This window comes from Coccinella septempunctata, chromosome 2 (assembly GCF_907165205.1).
Source record: "Coccinella septempunctata chromosome 2, icCocSept1.1, whole genome shotgun sequence".
Classification (NCBI taxonomy): Eukaryota; Metazoa; Arthropoda; class Insecta; order Coleoptera; family Coccinellidae; genus Coccinella; species Coccinella septempunctata.
In genome coordinates, this window is record NC_058190.1 from 38,315,674 (window position 1) to 38,337,046 (window position 21,373).

The following is a 21,373-nucleotide window of genomic DNA, read 5'->3' on the forward strand; positions in this document are numbered from 1 at the left end:
ATAGTAGCTCCCAGTGGTTTGATTGCCACCTCTTATGCAGCTCCAGGTCTTACAGCCTACTCTGCACCTCTAGCCTACAACGCACCTTTAGCTTATAACGCACCTTTAGCTTACAACGCACCTCTTGCTGTCCCAGCTTACACTGCCTATTCTGCCCCAATTGGTACATATGGACATGCAGCTGAAAGCACTGTAGTTGCTGGACCATCTGGCACAATCACCAAGAGCGTTTCCACCCCAGCAATTGCTGCAAGATACGCTGTCCCCAGTGCCTACTCTTATGGAAGTCTATACTTGTAAATCGATATTTGAAATAAATATACTGTAAAATACAAGATCGTTCATTTATTACTTATATAACCTTGAAATATATTGTGACATATATTATGCAATCGGAAGACTCTTTTTAATTCATTCGAGCTTTCGCTAACTGTTTTATTAGCATCTTCAGGAATCTACAAATATAATCAGTATAACTCTCATGTTCAATAATTTACAACAATAGGATGGTACTCACGATTAAGTTGAGGTTATACTCGCTAAGCCATATCCAGAAGAATTCCTCAATATATGTTTACTCACACAGATTATCATTCGGACAATAATAAAAAAAAATTACACCTGTTATTACAAACACTAGATTCTTAAATTTCAGATTTTCTTCGTCGTCAAAAATATCAAAATATAAAATTACTTTTATCATCTGGTACATAATAGATAATTTTATATTTTGATATTTTGGACGACGAAGAAAATCTGAAATTAAGAATCTAGTGTTTGCAATAACAGTTGTACTTTTTTCATTATTGTCCGAATGATAATCTGTGTGAGGAAACCTTCATTCATTCATAAGATGTTAATAAAACAGTTAGCGAATGCTCGAATGTCCAATTTGAACGTGACTGTTTATCCCAATCATTTTTTGTTGTCTCAATCCTACAGTCAATAACTTTTCTCTACTCTATTATACAATCATTTTAGGGATAGCCTTAGCCGCGTCTTTTCTCGATTAGAAATTATACACTGTTATTGAGCTCGGAGATGTACAAAGTTTGCATTTATGCCTTGAACTAAAAAAGATCCAATCTCAATAGATACCTACTACTTCTCTATTCTTCAACATATAGCCCAATTTACATTTGTCCATATTTCCGATTGGACAAGTCTGTCTTTAACTCTAGTTTCACTTTCTATATTTAATATAACTGTTTTCTTCAATTGCTATTTTAATTTCCTGTTCTAATCTGGTTTTCCGTATTTCTCAATCAATCGTTTTTCAAATTCTTTTTTGACAAAGACTGGAAATTATCACTCAAAAAAAAGAAATATATTTTGGAAACAGTTTTTACTGAAGGTAATAAGAATACACAAATTTATCGATAGAAATAAGACCTAGGCGCAGGATATTTTTCATGTAGCGCATGTTGCATGTTGCGTCATGTAGCGCAATCTGTGATTTTCGAAGGTTGAACCAAAAGTGGTACAATTGGTATGGACATACTGATTTGCTAAAGAAAAAGAACTGAGGACTTAAACATTATATTTAATGTAGAAATTATTCGAAAAACGACGAATTGTCATATAATTGCAAATACGAAATAGAAATCAAAGCCTCTATCATGAAATTATGAGCGGTTAACCTCATGATTCGAGTTATTTGGACTACTTCCCTATTCCAAAAAGTTCGACTACTGACATTTGAAACACAAACATCCTTCTTCTGTCGGGAATTCTAGACGTAATTTGGGCGTGGTACTCTACGATAATCAACACTATACGATTCTTATCATTTACAGGGTTAATCATAAAACGATTGTTATGAACTCAATTGTGAGATTTTCTTTCCCATTCTTGCCTTTCAGGAAAAAGATTTTGTGAAGAAGTCAATATACTCCATTGTCTAACATAATAGCGCATGAATTCAAGTCAGGACATCAGTTCAGTCCAATTAATTAGAGAATGAAATACATGATCCTCATGTAGTCTTCTTTAGTGCAATTCAATGCACTTTTCCTTAAAATTCATCTTTCTTCTTTTTCATTTCTTCTTGAAAATGAATTGAGAATAATAATCGTAGTTATTTATGTACAAAGAAAGAAAAATTGTCTCTTATAGCAGTCCATCCTGTAAATTGTGCAAGTAGTCGAGACAACTTGGACAGTTTTTTGCGAAAATGTATATTAAATTTTTTCGTCGGCCTCACATACCCTTATGAATGTAAGTAGTTAGCCGTTTGATGACCTCATCTACGTCGCCGTATTTGCAAATTCCCTCAGCTCTGTAGAAGTGTTTCTGATATCATTGAATAATTAATTATTTAGAAAAAAATTGGGGAATACCAGAATTGAAGAGCAGTTTCAGGTTTAGATAATCAAAATGAAAGAAATAAACCAATTTTCCGCTAGATTTCGATTGAAAAAATCTCGCTAATGGACGAACAATATCCTGAGGAATTATTCGAATAGTAACTAGTGAGTTTGAGTGTATTTCTTTCATTGAACGGAGTTCAATTGAAGTTAATTCATTATAGGGAAGAAAATTCGGTTCGGAATGCTTGAAGGTCAAAACTGGGCGAATATCAAGATAAAATAACCACTTTCCATAAAAAACAATCGATCAAGCGTAGCCTAATTATTATATTCATCTGTGGTGACTTTTCTAATACTTGATCGTGAGATAAATGGGTTAAGCCTGATTTCCAGTTTTGACTACCGAAATATCGGGATATTAAAAATGGAACAAGTTGGGTGGGGCAAGGTCAATCATTTATGCTTTTGCCCGAGCAGAATTACAGCCTGAAAAAATGATTTATGATTTCATATAAAGGGAATCGATTAGACACAATGGGTCAGTAGGATCTGTCTTGCTAACTGAATCTATCAACATGATCTCCCTTGCGAATACAAAGTTGTATAGCTTATAATGTGAAAGAACAATAGTTCTTTCTAGTGTAAGTGAAGGAGGACTGGTGTTGTATGAGAGTAGGAGAATGACCCATCAAATTGAAAACTGTAACTTGGATCTGAAATTATTTTTTCAAAATTTGAGCTCCATATACCTGTATATGGAGCAAAACTAGTGAATCAAACGTCACACCACGATAGAGTAGACCAAATATTATCGAATGACACCAACAGTAGTTCAACGAAAATTTACCGTTTCCAAAATCATTTTATTAAAATACCTAAAGTTGCCGATTTTCGAACTATTTTTCTTAATCACAGGGCCAGTTTGTGAAAAAAGATTTTAATCATATTGAACTAAGATCATTGTTTTATCTTCCCTAATTGAAATTATTTTTAGTAGTTAACCGATAACCTAAGTAAATGTGTGATAATATGGGAGAAAAACGCTATACTTAATCACAAATTGGCCTTGTGATTGAAAAAATTGTTCGAAAATCGGCAACTTTAGGTTAGGTTTTTTCAGAAACGGTACAATTTCGCTCAACTAATGTTGGTGTCATTAGATAGTATTTGATCTACTCTATCGTGATGTGACGTTTTATTCACTAGTTTTTGGACAGCCTGTATAATAAATTTGATGTTCTGTCTTATAATCAATACACGATGATTTACGATCGCATATAGGGTGTTAACACGTTAATTCGGATAAGCAAGAACTTTTAATATAAGTTTGGGAGATTTTCAAAGACGGCTGAGCACCAAGTTTTTTGATGGATTGTTCGATGTACTTATCGTGAAGCTATGTTTTCGAAAAATGCTCACAATGGTTAACAGCAGCTCTGGCAAGACCTACGTCGAATGTCAATGTTTAAGAAATACAGGGTGAGCCTTTGACTCGTGAAAATATTTTAACAGTAGACTCTTGAGGTCAAAGGAAACAATTTTTTCCTGTACCATTTTTTCTAATTCAGCCTGATAAGAAGATATAGCCATTTTAAGTTTTCATAATGAGCTGTGCAGCCTCTGGAAAAACAAAATTACCTTAAGAATATCTAGCTGAATCTATGACACTACATATCTGTGATTTTTCAAACAGTTGTATTCAGCCAAAGTACCCAATTTTTAAAATTTCACAGATACTTCTTAATTTTTTAATATGAAATTACCCGAAATCAGCGCATTATACGAGGAATGAAGATGAAGAAACTTTTATTTTACAAAACGTTCAAATATTCATTAAATAGCTCCCAACTTAGTATCAAAAGTTGAGTTCTTTGAATTTTTGGTATTTTTATGCTGCGTAATGGTCATAATGAGAAAACTGGAAAACGTGGGTGATACCTTGTGTTCGAAAAAGACTCTTGTATCTTGTGTTCGAAAAGATTCATCAAATAATTGAAAAACTATATTCCGAAATTCATTGCATTCGATGAAACCGTTTGTGAGATAGAACTAAAAATAATATTGTTATGATTTTTCAGTGTTTCTTTTGACCTCGAAAACCTACTGTTAGAATATTTGTATGAGTCAAAGACTCACCTTGTATATGGTAAATTATCGTTTCTTAAGATGGAGAAGAATTTCTTCCAATATTTCTATGTACGTCCCTTCGAATCACTAGAATGATGATAAGAATAAAACCTACAGAGATTGCGAATTCACTAAGAAGTCACTCTTTATGATAATCGTCATTGTCGTCCTGTAATTAAAAAATGAAATGTCATACCGATCCACGAATCAAGAAGTACTTCTCCGTCAGTTCTCGTTCGCTGTGGAAATATTCTCTAATTGGACGTATTTCCCCTCACGAAAAAAAAAAGCTCGAAGCGGAAAAATTGATCGAATCAACGAATCCATTTCGATTTGCTTTTCAAATTGTCAATTGGAGAGCCGCGTAATCGAACTACAAAGTGGATATGAATTTTCCATGTTTTATATCGAACAGAATATAAAATCGTATTTTTTATTTTTTATAGCCATTTGCTGGTGAATTATATAGAAGGAACCGAATTTATTTCAATTCGCGAGGAAATTGAATATTCTATAAATAGTTTTATGGATATCCGATACGGGATTTCGGACGTTAGGAATTTTTTTATCGTATTAGGTATAACGGTAATTCCAAAATATATTAATGAACATCATAAATCAACTGAGAAAACAACGAATGAATATTAAACTGAACCAAAACTTCACGTCAGAAATAGAATGTTTGTCAGTGATCGTTGATTTTAACTGAGCATTCAATATGCAATTTATTCTTTAGTTATTAGCATACTAATCGCAAAAACTTGTTGCCGTATTTCTTCAAGAAAGAAGTCATGAAAAAAGTTCAGGAGCTGTTAATTTTTATATTTATTTTCGATCTTTGAGAACAAACCGGATGGCATACTTCATTTGATGAGTCAATATACCTATAACAGATGCAGAAATGAACGAAAGAAATATGCATATCTATGATACTTTAGAAATGAATAAAAATGCGATCTCATATTGTTCAGGTGATATTTTTTGAAGAATTTATAATTTCACCATTTTGCCACATTCATTTCTACATATCCTTATCTGTACATTATAATTTCGTAAGCACCAAGTGGGATAGGTAAGACGGGAAAACTATATAGGGTGGGTCTTTGACTAGTAGAAACACTTTAATTCAGATAGGTATGTAGTCGACTGTTCTGATATATTCGGATTTTGGTTGTTTGGGTTGCAGTCACATCAAACAGAGTACTCTTTTTTCCTTAGCTCGAGCTTTCGGACTATTTTAGTCCTTCATCAGGAGCAGAATTTGAGGTTAATTTGTAAGAAACACTTTAATTCAATCGTAATCAATAAGAGTTGACAATCATTAGAATAAATTAACTAGGAGAATATCAAGTTCATAAAGGAGAATTTACGAATTTATAATGTTTCCAAATTCATTTTTTCAACAGATTAACATTACCATTAAAAATAGTTTGAACTTCCATTATTAGTTTTAAATTCTTGCCATTAAGGCATAACAGCTCATCAAAAGAGGTTCCTCAGCTGAAAGAATTATTGATTGATTAAGTTTATTATAAAATTTTATTGTTCAAATTGAAAGGAAGTTGAATTCAATGAATTTGACTCAATTGATTAAATATTGGATATATTTATGTAGAACTAAATAGTTAAATGAATGGAATAAATATTGATTGAATATAATGAAAAAATTTTTATTGGTGGAAGATGAAACAAACGTTTCAAGAAGACATTAATGTAAATATAGGCAGTGTCTAATTAATCACGTTATAGTGAAGAATTTCTTCAATTTACAAGTTGTCAGTTGACGTCAAGCTTCCGGCTATAGAAAAAACATAATAAGAGTGCAAAGACTTCAAACAATTTCAGGAATGAGTAAAATTGACAGAAAAATTAAATAAGGTAATTAAGAATGGGCATTCAATTTAATTAGAAATTGTTTTCAGTATTTAAAATGTATTTCATTCCACTGTAAAATCGTACAATCTGAGGATCTGTAGGCTGAAGACCTTCTTTGAGAATGGAGTATCTAGCGATTCAAAATTCAAAAAATTTTTCTTCAAAGTTGTGGATTCGCTCTCCTATTTACCTAATGAAAAAAATTCAGAGATTATACAAGCCATAACAGTACTCATCCTCATACACTTCATATTTAATTGAAAACTATAAAGTTTTGATAATTTTAGGTACCAGGTAATAATGAGATGAGAATCTATAAAACTCAAATCTTGGAATTTTATATTCTCACTTGGAAGTTAAAAGAGAAGGTAATGAAAGCGTCCAAAATCTACCTCATACTCCCGTAAATTCGGTTGTTTATCACATAATCGTTTTTATGGACAATTACCATCCCACACCGACTGGTATCTTCAGAGCCCATATGCCATTTCTGAATCTGGTCCAATTTTTCCAAAACGTTCGATTCGCAACTATCGGAAACTTTATGGACTATCGGAATGTTGTAAACGTCTAACGAATAACATAATCCACTTTAGCGGTACGGCTGATAAATTAGGATCACGATAAAATCGTGAAACCGAAGATGTCTTTCGAATGGCGTTGGCAAAAAAAGTCGACAACCCGAAAATGTAGTCAACGAACTCTGGGACCAAAAGGCGGTGCGACAAGGTTGACTTTTGCGTGTCCTCTCATATGGGCCTATGTGATGTGAACGATATAAAAGAGCTGAAGATTTTTGAATCAGCACAGTTGAAAAAAGTTCAGCAAACACAACGCACCTATCTTCCACAATGAACGCCATGGTGAGTTGAATTTATTTTGCTATTTACTCGATTTTAAATTATTTTCCCCCCTTGGTTTCATTACTTGAAGTTTTTGTCATGAGCGTTCCTCATTGCATCTAAAAGGGTGAAGAAACGTTTTTATCTATAACATAAACAGCTACTCTCTCAATACTTTACATAATTCATGGTATACCCCTGTATATAGTAATCTGGCAAGAGTACTCCAAATTTCCCTTTTAATCAACCCTACTTTATACTAGAGCTGTAGTTGTGAATTTGAGAATTTTACCACAAAACTAAACAATACAGGCTGGTGACAAATTCGATACTCACACTATCTGTCAAACTATACCCGATAGAAATTTCGTTTATTGAGAAAAAGTTCTGCCTTCGAAAGTCCTCGAAAATGATTCTCTGAAATCTTTATATCTTCTTTTGTTCTAGATTTATGATGAAACATCGGAAATATATAATTTTCGAGAATTGCTCATATTTTCTTTCTTCCACGGAAGATTTGTATGAAATTTCGAAATCTTTCAATGTTATCGTCATTCAATGAAATGAAACCATTTTTATTGAAATCGGCGTCCTAGATTTCAAGATACGACTTTTAGCTTTGTTTTTCTCATGGTAGCCATATTGAAAGTTTCCAACTGAAAAATGAATAATAATATTTGTATTCAACATAAGACTCAGTTTGCTCGAATTCGAATAGAGAAGAAGAATTCTGAAGGTTTTCAAAAATATATGCATACATTTTATTTTCGAATTAATTAAAGGGAAACCTCACTCAATTTTTTTCATTTCATTCTCGCTCTCATAGAATGTCTGCTCAATTTTATAAGTTTTCTGGTTTTTCAGAAAAAAATTAAAAATTGCCTTTCAAGTCTTCGACTAGTACAGATATTTCAACAGTAGATTCTGGAGGCCAGAAACACTTTTTTCCTTATTATTTTTCCGAATCAGCTCGGTTTAAAGGATACAGAATGTTGAAAAACCATGAAAAAATGTTTTTTTCCAGTTCTATCTCACAAACGGTTCTATCGAATAAAATGAATTTCGGAAATTAGTTTTTCATTTATTTGATAAATCTTTTTCGAAAACGAAATATCACGTCTTCCAGTTTTCTCATTATGATTATTACGTACCATGAAAATACCAAAAATTTAAAGAACCCAACTCTTGAAATTAAGGTGGACGCTATTTAATGAATATTTGAACGTTTCGTAAAAAAGTATTCTCCATATTTTCTCAAATAAAGCGCTGTTTTTGGGTAATTTGATATCAAAAAATTCAAAAGTATCTGTGAAATTTTATAAAATTGGGTATTTTGGCTAAATCCAACTATTTAAAAAATTCATAGATGAGTAGTGTCACAGATTTAGCTAGTTATTCTTGAGGTAATTTTGTTTTTCCAGAGGTGGCATAGCTCATTATGAAAACTTAAACTAGCTATATATTTTTATCAGGGCCGAATAGGAAAAACTGGTACAAGAAAAGAGGGTTTCTTTTTACCTCAAGAATCTTCTGTTGAAATATTTGTACTAGTCAAAGACTCACCCTGTATGAACAGGGGCTGGTCAGAAATTTTTTTATGAAGAACCCACACTATTTTTTGAATCTATTCAAAACAATTTATGTACAAGCCGTATATTGAAGCCCTGGAGGATATTTGGCGAAGGGTGTTCAAAATTTCGTCACTTCATTCCAAGTAGATTCTGAAAAATATTTATATGCAGAGGCGTACAGCCTTCACTCAGAATTTTCATGGTTAGATTCCGATGGTCATATCGTTTCCCTGTACATTATGGAATTTCAATCCGAAAACCTGCAGGTTAGCTTTCCCAGAAAATTGGGTTTTTATCAAGTCCCTTCTTGTCCTTTATGATACTCTATTTATGTTCAATTTCCGCACATACTGACAGAGTGGCTGTCGAACTTTACGTACGCAATATTGATTATGCAACGAAACTGGCAAACTCTTGGGTGCTTTATGGAAAGTGCTTCCGAATGAAAAGAAAACATGAAATAGAGATCTGGTCAGTGAAATTGAATTTTCATTTGATGGAACTACTCCAGAATCATCACACTATCTCGGAATATCGGAATCCATTCGAAGGCTCATCGATGCAGATAGACTAATACTTCTGATTCACATTAAATCCATCAGAACATTATACTTTACACATAGCTAGCGTTGAATATCAATCTAGATAACATGAAATCATAAATATTAGATTACTTTGGTTGTACATCAACGCAAAAAGAAGTTCTACATAAATATGTTGTTTTTCCTCACACCACGAAGATTTCCTGATCTTTCATTTATTTCCCCTCTGTTTTTCAGCTCGCTATTGTCTTCTTCGCAGCCTTCGCTGCTGCCAATTCTGCTGTTATCGCCCCAGCATACTACACAGCACCAATCACATACACTTCAAGGCTGATTGCTTCTCCATACGCATCCGTGCCTGTGTCCACCCAAGTTGTAGGAGGCGCTGCATCTGAAGACACCCTCATAGCTGGACCATCAGGCACCATTTCTACATCCAAAAACGTAGCCGGACCTGCTGTTGCAACGCGATATGCTCCTGTTGCAACTCCCGTTCACACTGTTCAATATTCTGCTATCCCTTACGCCTACACTCATTATGGAGGCCTTTACTTGTGAATGATCCCATGACGATAATGATTGTGACTTTATGATTGACGATTAGGAATTAAATATTGAGTCGAAATTTTGTTTATTTTTTCTACGAGAAACATAAAAACCCTTAATTATATCCTCAAATTAGCAGGGCCTCTGTCCTCTGTTGGTATACTGATGTAAACAGAACAAATCAAATAGCTGATGGCTTATCTTTTCGAATGCAAAACTCTGTTGCAGCAGGAGTCATTTTCCATAAAATGACGATAAAATTCTTGAACATGACCCATGTGGGTTACAGTTTTATTTGGCATCATTGGCAACAAATTATTATCAGATGTTATGGCTAGTTGCTCAATGATGCTTATACTATATACTAGTGCTGAATCTAAGATCGAAGTTTCCAACTACCTACCAGAGTATGCAAACTGCAAATAAATAAAACTTGAATTTCACAGACAGAAGCAGCGGTTATGGTTAGAATTTTTAAGAAATGGGAATTTTTAGCTGACTTCCGAAGCTCACCCCTTTGTGGTCATGGTCCATAAGTACTTATAATATACTAGATGGATCCAGTTGGAGCAGCTGTATCAAAATGATCGTAAGAAATGTTCCTTCGTCAATCTCCCAAAACTCAAAAGGATGAGAGTTGAGAATGGATATTAAAAACTACCTCATATTAGAGCTTTATACTGAGATAAAATTAAGGGAAAATAACTATAAAAATAAAAAACTGAGTGTTCACTAAAGATGAGGCACTTTTGATTTCAGAACCCTATATTAATTATAGAGTCTCTAAAATGGAACATTTTAAGACCAGTTAATAACTTTCAAGGCCTGCTTCGATGTCAATAATTCTTGAAGTGAGTATAGAGATGTTTGATTCAGCGCATTCTACACTTAGGTACAGGACGTTTTTCTCCGAAACAATTGTATTTAGAGTAACTTCTTTCTAGAAAATACCTCGAGGCTTTACGGAAGGCAGATTTCAACTGTGAATCTGCATTTTGCGAAAAGTGAGGGTAGTTTCAAGGGAACGTGAACCCGAAAAACATCAGGAAAACAAACCCATTTTTATACCTCATTTTGTTTTTCAGATTAATGAAGAATATTAGAGTAAGTATAGAAAATCTCAACAAAATATCTCTTAAGCTATCAATTTTATCAGTGTAACCTGAAAGTTCCAATGTTTGACACCCCATAACCTATGCATGTCTGACCACATGTTGTTTCACAAAATATGAATCTAATATTTTCGGACAATAAATCAACTGAATTTTTACCGCAACTCTGGTAAACACCTTATATAGTACAGAACACTTCTTGAGAAAATTTTTGACGAATATGAGCTCAGATAAACTAAGTGGAACAACCGAAACATTGCCTGACTTCGATCTCACTAGTATTTAAGAAAACTGTGCTTTGGCTATATCCTCGGCTATATCTGTAACTTCAACATTACTTGGCGTCGAATTTTTAGCCAGCTACCTACTATTTATGGTCTATGATAGTTCTTCACTTTTCCGATACATCGTGTTGCTATAAAATTTATCACGATTTTATGGAATCACATTTTGTCATCAAATCTGAAAAACGGTTATTTTTTTGCCTTATACTCAAACCCTATCTATACAACAATAAGAAGTTTGAAAAAATCCCTGAATCAGTTAGGTTATCATATAACTGAAAAAAAACAAAAAACTTCATCTATTGGCGAAGACGTTATAACTAGAATTTTTCGTTAACTTGATATTCTTGCCTTATATTCACACCCTGTACAACAAGAAGACATCCAACGAAAATGACCGGTGCCAGTGCCATACATAATAAGAAAATAGTTTCAATCTCAAGTTGCAGATCTTAGTTTAAAATATTCAGAAATAAAAAGGAAATATTTTTTCCCAATTCGTAAAACTCGAATCTATTTTAGGTCGTGGATCGACCTGTTTGAATTTGCAAGTTACGGCCAAAGAGAAATTCATAATGCAGTAAAAGAAGAATAATACGTATTCATATTTTGTTCGAACCAGAGTTGGATAGACTCCAATTCTGATGTTTTCGAATAGCATCACAACCACACCGAATATGTCCATTATAGCTTGGTGGACGTGAAAAACGAACAGATATCTTGCGGCAAATAAGGAAATACCAGTGTCTTAATTACATACCGGGTGGGGCAAGGTTGCAAACTGCTCATGTATAGTTGTGGTAGACAGATATAAGAGCAAACTGCAGGTAAACTGATCATTTCCAACGTTTAATTGTTACAAATTTGAGCATTCATAATGGAAGTGAATCTCAAATGAGAATGAGTAACATTGTGCACATGAAATCGATAATAAATAGTGATACAGGGTGAGCCGAAATGAATGTAACATAATTTGGTCACAGATTCTTGGGGCGAAATTAGGAGACCACTATTTTCGCCAATGAATTTCGCCACTAAAAATAAAGAAAAAATATTATCTCACAATCCGTTCATACGATGCTACGAAAATCACAGAGTTTGGTACTTATTGTATAGAGGTTTTAGGTTTCTGCGTAATCTCATAGTGCTACCAATTTTGGCGATAGACACTTTATACTGAATTCATTTTTGTTTACTGTGAAAATCAGCCACCTTTGATTAAGATTAAACCCCTGTGTACCAAATTCAGTGATTTACTGATGTAAAAAGAAAATACCACCTTTATGGGCTAAATTCAAGGGGCCATATCTCCGCACAGGGCAATCTCCTCATTGGAAGAAAATTTATGACCTTTTAAACTTTTTTTCAGTTGAGGAAAGAGATGATAGTCGGATGGAGCCAAATTTGGTGCACAAGGGGAGTGTCCTAGTAATTCAAACCCTAATAACGAATTATTTGCATGGCAACATGAGATTTGTGGCAGGGGCGTTGTCCTGCAAAAACAAAACACCTTTGGATAGCTTTCCGCGTCTTTTCTCTTTAATTTTTTCCCGAAGAGTGGTCAATAATGTCGAATAGTAATCTCCGGTTATTGTTCTACCCTTATCCAAAAAATCGATCATGGTTACTTGCATGGCAATCCCAAAAAACTGAAGCAAGAACTTTTCCAGCAGATTTTTGGACACGAAAATTCTTAGGTCTTGGAGAGTGTCGCTATCCCATCGTTTGTTGCTTTGTTTTTGGATTGTAGAAATGTACCCTCCATCCATAGAATAACAATTCGTCTATATCGTTTTCAAATCGAGCACAGATCGAACGCTATGCTTCTACCTTTGCCCACTTTTAGTCAACATTCAAACATTTCGGGATCCATTTAGCAGCAATTTTTCTCATGTCCAAATTGACGTGAACTATATGATGAACACGTTCGTATGAAATATTCAGTGCTTCAGATATCCGTTTTAGCCCCATTCGACGATCTGATAAAATCATGTCATGAACTGCATCGATATTTTCGGGCACTGAAACAGAAACTGGTCTTTCCGATCGGTCATCATCTTCAATGGAAAATTTACCTCTTCTGAAGCTTGCAGTACAATTTTTCACTGTCGCATACGAAGGACATTGATCACCAATGGTATTAAGCATATCTTCGTAAATCTGCTTACCTCTTAACCCTTTCAAATACAGGTAGGCGATGATGACTCTATACTCCAATTTTTCGATTTTCACAATTTCGGTGGACATCTTCTTTCTTTCAATTTATTGCGTAACTCTTGTTTACTTTTCTGACCTCAAACTTCACACTGACACTTCTAATGAGTTATTCTTCGTTGCTATGGTAACGCAATATTTTGCGATTATATAGATATAGATATATAGATAATATTTTGTTTATGGATGGAACTGGTCTAGGCAAACTAGATATCAATACAGCCTCGTACATGAAACCAATTTTGGGTTATTGTGAATTCCCAACTTCCAGAAATACTTTCTTTATACCTTTACAAGAATATAAAATATGAAAATGAAAATATTTCGAATCAATTTTCTTTTATTATCTTTTCATTACAAAATATGTGTCTTTGACATCACTTATTATTCACGGTATCTTATAATTCCGAAAGGAGTAGGAATAGGGTAATGATAATAAGGAAGATAAAATTGTGGTGCAAATCTTCCTGGAAAGAAAATTCCTCCAAGAGGTGTCGTTATCCCACAGCTTGGTCTTATTGGTAACGATGGTAACTGCCTCGGGGTACCATCTATCTCATAAGGTGAGAAATCGATGACAGGTGGTTGGTTGGGGTAAAAATAGGCGATAACTGAAGGCAATGCAGGTGTTGGTTGTAACTTTTCTAAGAATTGCACGTAATCTTGTACATGTGGTGACTGTTGGTGGAAAGATGTCTGGACTGGAGGAAGCCTCTGCTCCTGTTTCAACAACGCAGATTCTTGATATTGTTCTTGAGCACCAGTGCTGTGGTCATGTGATACTACATAACTGGGTCTAGAAACCACCAATATGAAAATGATTGCCTGTGGAATGAATTGCTAAGTCATATTTGAGTTATATTTCCATCGCTCGAAGGCATTCAAGTTGATGTTTACAATTTAATGGAGTTTTAATCGAAAAATTGACTGCATTGTTTGTGAATGAATTAGAGTGGTTTAACAGGAAATTTATAAATCGATAGTTACGTACCTTGACTTCCATTATACCAACTTGGACGTAGGTATTCTGATGACTAACTCTGGCCGAATAGAAGAACTTCTTTTATATAAAAAAGTTGCCCCATTTGAGTTGAATATTTACGATAAAATAGATTAGACGTTGAACTATCTCTTCTGGCTGTTCAGTATAGAATACCAGTACAATTTATATTTCAGAAACGCCCCAAAAATTCATATTTCAATTAGAATTTTTGAATATTCATCAAAATTATTTTATGTATTTAAATTATTATTTTCATATATTTTATTTCATCACAAATATGTATTGACTCTTCAGTAATTATTACTGTTAAATCAAAGGAAAAAAGAACAGTTCCTCAGAATAATTTCAACCTGTAAACTACGATAGCTGTCGTTGAAATTAGGACGTGAATGGAGAAATGGATCAGGTTCAATAAAAAATATTAAAATATAAAATGTTTCACCATTTACCTTTTAAAATAATATAAAACATGATTCGAGTTTACTCACAATATTCACATCTAAATCATTTCGATATAGAATATTTTTATTACTTCTATCTAGAGTGAATCATTCTTTCAACTGAATCACCAATAATCTAGATTCGATTCAGGAGAAGCAGTGGGGGTACTTCTCAAAGCTGAAGGATCAACAAACTCAAGATAGGGAACATATTTAAATTTTAGTAGTGCAATTTTTTTGTATTGATTTTCCTTGGGTGGCAAATCATATCTTTGGCCAGTTTTTTCAGAGATCAGAAAACTATAATCTTCGAAACGTTTGGGTGGCTTGTTTCCTGGAACGCCGTAGAATTGATGAGGTTTTTGAGGTTCTTTTTCAGACGGTTTATGGGGTCTCATTGTGGGTATCCCATACACTTCATGAGGCTTCGGTGGCTTTGGTTGTGAAACAGCAGAAACACTTGGAGGTTCCGTTTGTGGTACCACCAGTTCTTGCTCTGGCACCAAAATCTCAATAATATCTTGAGTATTTATGTCCAGCTCCAGGGGAGGAAAAAAGGTTTTCGAATTTAGTCGTTTGATTTGTATTTTCCCATCTTTTGAAATAGTATATTCCAGTGGAATCAGTTTTTCTTGTTCTTCATACACTTGATATGGTTTGTGAGGTGCACCATATTGCGAAAGTGGTTTGAGAGGTTTATTGTTAGGTAAACCGTATTCCTTATGTGGGGTAGGAGGTTTTGTGCTGGGAATTCCGTAAACCTCATGAGGTACTACAAGCTCTCTGGAAGGAGTGGTAGTTTCTATTTCGAAAATTGGTACAAATGGTTTTGAAATTATACTTCCATCAGAGGGTGTACCATATTGAGTATGTGGTTTATTTGGTTTTGGTAGGCCGTATTCTTTGTGAGGAGCTGGAGGCTTATTTATGATGGGTAATCCATATATCTGATGAGGTTTAACAACTTGACTGGAGGAAGTGGTCTCTTCTATTCCCACTATAGGAAAGAATGTCTTCGGAGGCTTACTTTCTTTGTGAGGTTTAGGTATACCATACTCCTCATGTGGAGTAGGAGGTTTTGTGCTTGGAATTCCATAAATCTGATGAGGTACCACAACTTCCTTCGGAGGGGTTGTAGTTTCTACTTCGAATATTGGAAAAAATGTCTTAGCAATACCTTCATGTGTGTGAGTTTTCTCCTTAAATAATTCTTCAAGTGATAGTTCAGAATTTGTACTGCTGGATATTTCGTGAAACGAATTTTTGTGTTTTAGGAATGGATTAGAAAATCCTCTATTTTCACTTATATACTTGGGAAGATTGTTTGCAGAGGAAGATTTCTCGTCCAAAATCGGGAATCCATAGTTAGTAGATGGAAAAAATGAATATCCGTCAACCAGCGACAATCCGAAGATGATCACCTTCGAATAAAACAAAGAAATAAGCCCACTATTTCAATTCTTCTCTAAAAAGAAAAATCTATGTAATTTTTCGATCATATCTACATTCTTATGTGAGAAAATTGAATTGATCTTTCGTGTTACGATAAAGAAATTTCAATTACATGAAAATTTTGTATTCCTCGGAATATTGTTTTCGGAATAAATGAATTTAAGGTGAAATGAAGCACTCTGAAATGTAATAAAAACCAGGCATTTATTTGGATCTTCTTAATATCTCATAAATTGGACTTTAGAATGAATTAGATCAATTAGATAAGTGTTATGGAGGTTCAAAATGCTGCAAACGTCACCTTAATCAATACGAAATAATATTCACGTTATATTGAATTCGAAAAATTCAGCTCAGTCTTATTGAAAACAAAAGTACTCACCACGGATGGAAAAAATACCATCGCAGAAGATTGATAACAATATTTCTTATTCGAAAATGCGTAAATGGATTTCTTTAAGTACTAACCTTAATCGTCGTCGATATCTTAAAACTGACTATGAACAGGTTCCTATAAACATCTCCAACCATTCTAATATTAGCAATTATCATTACTAAGGTAATCATAATAATGAAATCGAATATCCAGTTCTTGAAAACTGAATATCTCTGTATTATTAAGAAGATATCATTTTTTCGATAGGGACGAAATACTGGTGGAGAAATTATAATATATATTTCATCAAAATTATTTTTAAATCTTCTTGAAATGAAATATTCACTCTCAATGTGAATGAATCACACATATGCAATTCAAAATGGTTTTTATCATTTTTTACACCTGTATTAATCTACGGAACAGGACATGTGAAGAAGCAATGGGTGGATGTCAAATTAAAGTCAAAATATTTGTCGCAAAGATATGTTGTGAATTCTGAGAATCCCGATGTGAAAAAGAGTCGACGTGGAATGTTGCCGATGTAGCTGAACAACTAAAGAATTGAGCTTTTGAGCGGCAATGGAATGATATTTCTAGCGTAAACTCTCGATCTGAAATAAATTCGAAAAGTTGGAAACGCGTATTCATATTTGTTGTATGGAATTTTCGCCTTCAAAAAGTAGAGTTTTCCGCTTATCGTATGTCGCAAGTCGACGAATGTTTTGGCCGGCTAAAGTTATCCTTTTTGAGTATCGATGAAGGGAAATATTTCAAAAAAATGTAAGAAAATGGGCAATATTCGAAACTTCATAAGTCATCAGAAGAAACCATAGACCATAGAATTTACAGTGGTTCGGCTAACTTCACTTTACACCAATAACTTATATGATAACAGCCGATTATGCTTTTGAAGTAACGTGAAGAGAACGACACAGACATGAGCGTAACATCCCAGGTGACCATATCTCATAACAGTTATGAAGCAGAAATATATCCCACGCTCCTTGTTTTATAACAGATATATCACACTAAAGCCGGGTCCAGACTATGTAGCAAAACATGTTATATAGCAAAGTTATATAACTTGTTAGAGAAATTCAAGTGAAAAAGTTATATAACACAATGTTATATAACATTTTTCTTGCTATATAGCAAATTTTATGTTATCCGTTGGATGTCGGTAAAGATCAAAGAAAGTAATATAACTTTGTAATATAACACGCCGCAACTTGTCCACACTTGTGTTATTAAACATTTACTGCAGCGCCAGCCAGCCAGCGCTGCATTGTCATCCTTAGGAAATTTTTAAAACTACCATCACATGTAATGTCCCCTGTCAATGGGTCTGTCATCCATTGCTAGATCCTTCAAAAGAGTTGTTCCATTATATGTTCCTCTAGCTCTCAACAATGGCCGTACCCCAAATCTCCGTTTAGATTTCACTTGTCATTTACATAAAATCACGCAAGCTGCTGCTGTCACAATGACATCCTCTACGTTTGAGGACATTTTCAATACTACAGATGCCACTGCTTCCAGATGAGCACTTCTGTTTAGTTTTATTTTGTTACATAGTCTGGATGTCTCTGCTATTTTATAACAATTTATATAACAAAGTTGTATAACACATTTGTTGTATAACTTTGTTAATAAAATGTTTTGTTACATAGTCTGGACCCGGCTTTAGAGTACAAATACAGAGCGCTTATGTAGCAGCTATGCTCCTATGTCCGCCTCAAACAAGGAACACATCTCCTTTCTGAAAGGAGCATAAATAGTTCAAACATGGATCATGCAAATATTTGTTTCATGGGAGATCTATATATATTACGTTCATGTGCTATGTTTATTATGTTTCATTTGTTATTGAAAATACTTTCAAAAAAAGCATGAAAAATTATGGAAATTAATATAAACTATTGCAATATTGAACTCGTATTTTGATTTTTCAAATAGTGTGTATTTATCGATCATTTTTGAAAATAAAATTGATGATTGTTCTCCAAGAAAAATTAGGGCATGTCTTTCAGGTCTTTGCACTTTCCTGCATTCCATAAAAAAAATAATCAACACTTCATTAATGCAGGAAAGTGCAAAGACCAGAAAGACATGCCCTAATTTTTCTTGGAGAACAATCATCAATTTTATTTTCAAAAATGATCGATAAATACACACTATTTGAAAAATCAAAATACGAGTTCAATATTGCAATAGTTTATATTAATTTCCATAATTTTTCATGCTTGAAAAGAATACTATATGCATATTTCATATCTTTCTGAAGAAAATTTTTAATATAAGTATATGATTTATTCATTTATTTCTACATATGAGGTACATGCAACACGTGAGGAAATAACTTATATCGAAATTTACACCAAACAGGACGTTATTTATTCAAATATAATTTTTATATGCTGGATATAATAAAAACATAGCCTATTATGTGTTATAGGACTGCTATGAAAATACGAGAAATGATTTATTGACCTACAGTTCGATATCCATAGCACTTTAATTCTTTTCAGTAATTCAACATTTCACTGGAAAATCACTATGACACACAAATAACTTATCAAACGTTCAATATCTGCACTTATTAACTTTGAGTAATCCACTATTCAACTGACAAAACGTCTAAATGATAATAAATACATATCGAAACGACAGCAGTATCAATAGCATTTCTCACAATCCTCCATATTTGTTTACGTTTTACAGCGCCCTCGACGGTAGTTAAAACGCTTATGGTGTCATGCTATGTTCATGATCTCAAAATGATACATGGCAAATAAAGAACAATGTTACAAATATGTTACGTGGATATCAGGGAGCGGGAACATGAAATTTACAAAATGTGGATATAATTTCGATACAGCACAGGTACATCTCAAATATCGCATCAGACACGTAATGGTTACAGAAAAATAACACATAACAAAGTTCCCCATTCGATCTCTCAAGAAAACATAACAGATATGTTACTGGTCACTTGGGATTGAACTGGGCATTGACGATTGGAAATGACCTAAATGCCATTGATTCTAACGCATTTCATACCGATTTTTCTTCGAGAGAACGAAACATAAAGATTGAATTATTGTTATGGATGGTTCTACGGGCATATATTGAAGGGTAGTTTTTACTGGTTTTCCCCATTCGATGAGTTTCATTGGTCGAAAAACAGGTGTATCTACCAATAACAAATATCTATCGATATAGTTTATCTAGCGACTAAGTCGTGGGCCAACTACTTAGTCTACGTAGTTTATTCCTGAAACAAATGAAGGTATGACATCTTATGAACTTCTTCCATAGCAACAAAGGAAAATTGGAATTCCCAACAGTAAAAATAGTTCTATCTTCAACAGTCTTTATTTCTGAAAAACATAGCTACAAACCAGCTCACAACAAGAATAAAGAAAAACCAAAAGAAAATTGTTTTCCCAAGAAAATTTGAAGACATAAGATGGTGCAAAGGGCATATTATGTTTTATCTTAAAAAAAGAAATATAAGAGAAACATCTGTCAACCGAAGCAATCAGACCATAGAATGGGAGAGTGTGTAGAATTCCTTCAAGCTTTTTCTTTTAAACAAAACATGTTGGCATATCTAGGTCCTATTTCCTGCGGAAACTGCCCCTTTATTTCTAGAAATAAATTCCTTATTTTCTCCGTATCCATGTAGTTCTCGTAAACCGAAATGATGTCATAAAGAAATCGCCAGCAATTTCGCTGGATCAGTCCAAGGGCCAAATGTCAATTTTTATTGTTATTACACTGTCGTTGATCTTGTTGAGATATTTCTGTTTATGGGTTATACAGGGTGGGTGTATTTAAATGTCCACATGGAATATGTACTTGAGTACGGCACTTTTCATAACTGGTCACAGTATATTTTTCCAGAAACTTTTTAATTTCAGTCTCAATGTTTTGATGAGAGTACTTTTTCAATATTCCTTGAGACCAAAGCTGCTTTCTCCAGTTTCAGAACAATTTTAAATATATGAGATATGATGAATTCATATAGATGTCTCTAAGTTGGAATGTAATAGTATGAAAGAATTTTTTGGGTAAACAGCAAGATAGTCAGATAAAAGTGGAAGTTTTTGAAGAAGCAATTCTGAAACTGGTTGTAATAGTATCGTTTCTTCGTAGTTTTGCCTCAAAACTTTTTCGAGAGTGTTGACAACGATAGATTCCGATGTGGTCTTTCGTAATTTTACATTTGCTATCTATTATATTCGATGCTAAAGCTGTCATATTGGAAAATGGCGCCTAAAAGCAGCTTTTTCGGGAAACTTTTTCTTAGAAATCAATAGATGATACTTTAGAGTCTTCAAACAATGAAATGTGTGAAGTACCTATAATGAGATAAAAAATTCAAAGAAAAAATAATATTCCCAACTCATGCGTAAAGTGTCCTCTCGTATTTGTTAGGAATATAACTATTTCCAAACTCATTTTTGAATCTTCAGTACAAATTCTTTTCTGTCCATTCCAAAGGGACTTATCATTGAAAATTACTGTTAAGAAAAAAGGGCATATTATTGAGAATTCAAAGGCACGAAAAGCTTCAAAGTGAAGGATGCTAAATTTTTTAAATGTAAGTTTCATTATTTCTTATGAAGGAAGAAGAAATATTTTTTGTTTTTCCAACAGAACTGTTGAAACTTC

General features: G+C 33.7%; 2 protein-coding genes across 4 annotated transcripts in view; one reads left to right on the forward strand and one right to left on the reverse strand.

The window, feature by feature from the left end:
- Positions 1-21,373, reverse strand: part of LOC123308586 (protein madd-4) — a 464,545-nt gene that overhangs the window by 118,876 nt on the left and 324,296 nt on the right. The gene's annotated exons all lie outside the window — the stretch shown is intronic.
- Positions 7,052-9,891, forward strand: LOC123308600. The gene is made up of 2 exons (XM_044891332.1): positions 7,052-7,174; positions 9,504-9,891. The coding sequence occupies exons 1-2, from the start codon at positions 7,163-7,165 to the stop codon at positions 9,822-9,824; spliced, it is 333 nt and encodes a 110-aa protein (XP_044747267.1). The 5' UTR covers positions 7,052-7,162; the 3' UTR covers positions 9,825-9,891.